Source organism: Macadamia integrifolia, chromosome 14 (assembly GCF_013358625.1).
Source record: "Macadamia integrifolia cultivar HAES 741 chromosome 14, SCU_Mint_v3, whole genome shotgun sequence".
Taxonomy (NCBI): domain Eukaryota; kingdom Viridiplantae; phylum Streptophyta; class Magnoliopsida; order Proteales; family Proteaceae; genus Macadamia; species Macadamia integrifolia.
In genome coordinates this window covers 22,491,656-22,496,227 of record NC_056570.1, presented here as the reverse complement: position 1 = coordinate 22,496,227, position 4,572 = coordinate 22,491,656, and the positions used below count along the sequence as shown (strand labels likewise).

General features: G+C 42.1%; 1 protein-coding gene across 1 annotated transcript; it reads left to right on the top strand.

Annotated features, from left to right (window-relative positions):
* The first annotated feature begins 609 nt into the window (after nt 1-609).
* LOC122060726 lies at nt 610-2,109 on the top strand. Its single transcript, XM_042623831.1, has one exon. It carries the CDS (start codon nt 610-612, stop codon nt 2,107-2,109), a length of 1,500 nt encoding a protein of 499 aa, XP_042479765.1.
* The last annotated feature ends 2,463 nt before the right edge of the window (nt 2,110-4,572 follow it).

Below are 4,572 nucleotides of genomic sequence, written 5' to 3'. Positions count from 1 at the left end.
CAGGAAAATGGGGCAGACATGGATCCATATTCCGCTCTAAGAGAAGAATTTGAAATGGAGCAGCAAAGACTGATTTTTTACAATGAAAGGGAGGACGGGATGCATAATATCTAGGGCACTGGAATAGGGTCGCAGCAAAGCGCACTTCTGGTTGATAATGTTCGTACCCATAAAAAATATTTAAATGGGGCGATGATTGTGTATCATGAAGATGTGGCGGAGGAGGATAGAGTATGTCATGAGATGGAAAAAGACAACAGAAGGGGAAGAATACCTTTCCTCAGGAGCAGGCTTCCAGAAAGTCTGACAGATTGGCGCTTTTAAAAAAGTGATTATGAAGATCATTTTTTGGAATATTAGAGACATGAAGAAGAAGGCTGCTAGATTGGCCTTAGGAAATTTGGTGAGGGTGCATTCGCCGGAGATTGTTTGTTTAGCTGAACTGATGCAAGAGGTTCAAAAATTCCAAAAGAGAATTTTTAATAAGCTAGGCTTTGATGCTGACCTCATTCATAATGAGAGATCAGACAAGGTGCCAAACCTTTGGGTTGTTTGGAGAAGGGGCATGACTAAGCCAATGGAATAACATTCTCAGACCAGCACATTTCAATGAGTGCTTGGCGGCAGAACACTCACTTTGTTTTATCTTTTGTTCACGCCAACTGCTTCATGGCTGCTAGAAGAGAGCTGTGGACTAATTTAGTTGCTTCGAATCCTGGTCAGGGTACGCCCTGGTTGGTGGCTGGTGACTTTAATGCCACTCTGTTGGCTCATGAAAAAAGAGGTCCTGGCACCTTCAATATGGGCTCTGCCACTGAGTTTGGAGCAATGATCGATGGGTGTTCTCTTTTTCAAATCCCTTCGCAGGGTCGCAAGTTTACCAAGACAAATAATAAAGGAAAAGGTAATGTTATGGCAAAGCTGGATAGAAGTCTATGCACAGATGATTGGTTCTCTCAGTTTCAAGATTGTCATCAAAAGGTGATCTCCATGGGAGCGTCCGATCATTCACCGCTAATGGTAGTGTCTGAGGCTTCGTTAAAGCCTTTAAACTGCCCATTTCGATTCCAACGATCTAGGGCTAACCATGAAAATTTTAAAAAAATTGTGAAAGATTCATGGGATGATTGGATTAGTGGATCGGCCCTCTATGTGTTTAGTCAGAAAATTAAAAGAGTAAAAATTACAATGAAGGAGTGGGCTAGCGAAACTTTTCCCAATGTGAATCTTGAAAAGGAGGAGGCGCTAAAGGGGCTTGAGGATATCCAACAGGAAATAGAGGGGATGAATGATCAGGCCTTTGCTCGCGAGGCTGATGCAAAAACCAGATACCTCAAGGCGCTAGAGGGATACGAAAAATTTTGGCTTGAAAAAGCCCGGATTAAATGGAGATTACAGGGCGATAGAAGTTCAAAATTTTTCCATGTGGTGGTGAAGGTCAGAAGACTGAAAAATACTATAAGGACCATGAAAAATGGAGACGGGCAACTCATTACTGAGAAGATGATACTGGAGGAGTTCGTGAAGAGCTACTATGAGAATTTTCTCAAGAGATCCCCTACTATTGAGCACATGGATATGCTGGAATGCATTCCTTCTATGTTGGCAGACATAGATAGATGGAGAATGGACTCGTTGCCATCCAATGAGGAGATCAAAAGGGCGATTTGGGATCTCGATCCTGAGAGCTCTCCGGACCCAGATGGATTTCCAGGTACATTTTACAGAGCTTGTTGGGAGATAATATCTGTTGATGTTTGTAACGCTATTAGGGGATTTTTTAGTAGAGGTAGTATGCCCTATGGGTTAAATAGCAACTTTCTAGTGCTTATTCCCAAGGTTGAGGGGGCGAACTCCTTAGAAAAATTCAGACCATTATGTATGGGAAACTTTTTCGGTAAAATTGTTTCTAAAATCATGGCCATGAGACTCTCAGTTGTGATGCCTAGACTAATTTCAGAGGAGCAAGGGGCATTCCAGAAGGATAAAATAATTCACTCCAATATAAATCTGGCTTCAGAGTTAGCTAATATGATGTTCTCGGTGACCAGAGGGGGTGCCATGGGCATGAAGATTGACTTTCAGAAGGCCTATGATACTATTGCTTGAGACTTCATCTTCCAAGTGTTGAGAAAGTTTGGGTTCTCAGAGAAATGGATTTCTTGGGTGTTCCAGTTGCTGGTCTCTGCAAAGATTTCCATTCTTTTTAATGGGAGCCCGATAGGGTACTTCAGCATGGAGAGGGGTCTAAGACAAGGGGATCCTATCCCCCAATGTTATTGATATTGGCTGAAGAGGTCCTATGTAGGGGTTTAAACAAGTTAGTGGAAGAGAAGAAATTGAAGCCAATCCAGGGTCCTCGAGGAGTGATTACTCCAGCTCATAGCATTTTTGTATATGACATCTTCATTTTTGCTAATGCGTTAATCAGGTATGTGAGGAATCTTAAACATTTCCTTTACAGGTACCAAGAATTCTCTGGGCAGTGCATCAATTTGGAGAAGAGTAAACTGTTTGTGGGTTCGGTCTCTCCCCAAAGAAAAATGGTTATTGCTGATGAGCTAGGGATTCCTTTCTGTAATTTTCCTACAAGGTATTTGGGGGTGAAAATTTTCAGAGGTAGAGTGAAAAGAGATGCAATAATGCCTATTATGGACAGAGTGAAAGATCGGCTGGCAGGGTGGAAGGGTAAAATGCTTTCCTTGGCTGGTAGAGTGGAATTGGTGAGATCAGTAATTATGAGTATGCCAACTCATAGTTTCGCGGTGTACTGGTGGCCATCGACATTAATTTCGACCCTGGAAAGGTGGATGCAAAATTTTGTTTGGTCTGGAGAGATTGATACTAGTAAAAAAATTATCGTTGATTGGGATCAATGCTGTAAACCCAAGGAGAAAGGGTGTTTAGGTCTGAGAATATTGATGGACGTTAATAAAGCTATGCTCTGTAAGACTGCATGGAGAATTAAGCATGAGAATTCTCTAGCTAGTAGATTCTTAAGAACTAGATTTCTTAACAAGCAGGGGCAGCCCAAGAAAGGATACAGAATGTCTTCCATATGGCCTGGTGTTAGGAAGATGTGGAATTTTATTTCCTCAAAAGAAAGATGGGTGGTAAGTGATGGCCAATACATAAATTTTTGGAAGGATATTTAGGTGGGATCTGCTATGCTGGAAGGGGGTGTGGATGGCATAGATTTTTCATTATTTGATGGGAAAGTGGGCAGGTTCATTGCAAATTACAAATGGAGGATCCCAGTGGTGAATTCTAATTTCATGAAAAATATTTTTCATACTGTCTTGCAGATTAAAATCCCAAATTATGTCTGCCAGGATCGATGTGTCTGGAGCCTTTCTTATGATGGAAATTTTAATCTGAGATCGGCATGGGAGGAAATTAGAGAAAAGAAGCCAACAGCCCCTGGGCATTGTTAATTTGGTGTAAAAAGCAGCAACCTAGGGTCTCGTCTCTGGCGTGGAGGGTGATCCATGGAAAGCTTCCTACAGATGACTTAGTCAAGAAGAAGGCAGTGCCCCTTGCTTTTAGATGTGCCCTATGTATGGTGGAAGAAGAAATGATCCATCATGTATTTTTGACATGCTCTTTTTCTATGGAAATATGGAGTTCTCTATGTGCTTGCTTTAACGTCACTTGGTGCCCTCAAGGCTCTTTGTTGGAGCTTGCTCAGTGGTGGAAAAGAAAGACTAAAATTGCAAGCTCCAAGGAGGCTTAGTGCATGAGTTTTGGCATCGTTATAGATCATCTCTGGAGGGAAAGAAATTCCAGAATTTATGAGGGTGTCGAGCGGATGGCCAAATACTTATCTCTCATGGTGATGGAAGATATTAGAAGGAATAATCCTAGAACGAAGGGAGAGATAAACACTTGGGCAGATCTGATGTGTTGCAGACGTCTAGGTCTATCTATTTAGCCTGCTAGTCGCAGAGGTAGCCTGGAGGTCTTTTGGTGCAAGCCCCCTATAAATTGGTTAAGATTGAACTTTGATGGGAGTTCTCTGGGAAATCCCGATCAGACTGGAGCGGGAGGAATTTTTCAGAACCATCTTGGTACTGTTATGGGGTCATATAAAAAATTTATGGGTATGACAGGCATATTTGAAGTAGAGATAGAGGGTCTGATAAAGGGGTTGATGCGAGCAATGGCTATGGACATCCAGCTCTTATGGGTGGAATCTGATTTGAGTGCAGTGGTTACTCTAGTTCAGCAATGGAAGGTCCCATGGTTTGCTCTGCAAAGATGGATGTATCTTCAACCATACCTCAGAAGTATATCCTGGAAAATAACTCATATATATAGAGAAGGAAATGCGGTGGCCGATTTCTTGGCTAGAGATGCGGCAAAGACTGGAGTCTCAGCTAATGATGTAATTTTCCCAACCAACATTGGGGATATTCTCTCTAGAGATGCTGAGGGAAGACCGAGCTTTAGATTTTTTTAATGCCTTCCCTTCCTTCCTACTGATGGCAATGCCGAAGGTGGGAAGTTAAGGAAGGGGTGTGATTTTGTGATTCCTTGCTGTTGTCTGGATGTTTCTTTTACTTCTATTTTGAT

Coding starts and splice junctions, on each gene's coding strand:
- LOC122060726 (XM_042623831.1), top strand. CDS start 610: ATGAGTGCTTGGCGGCAGAACACTCACTTTGTTTTATCTTTTGTTCAC.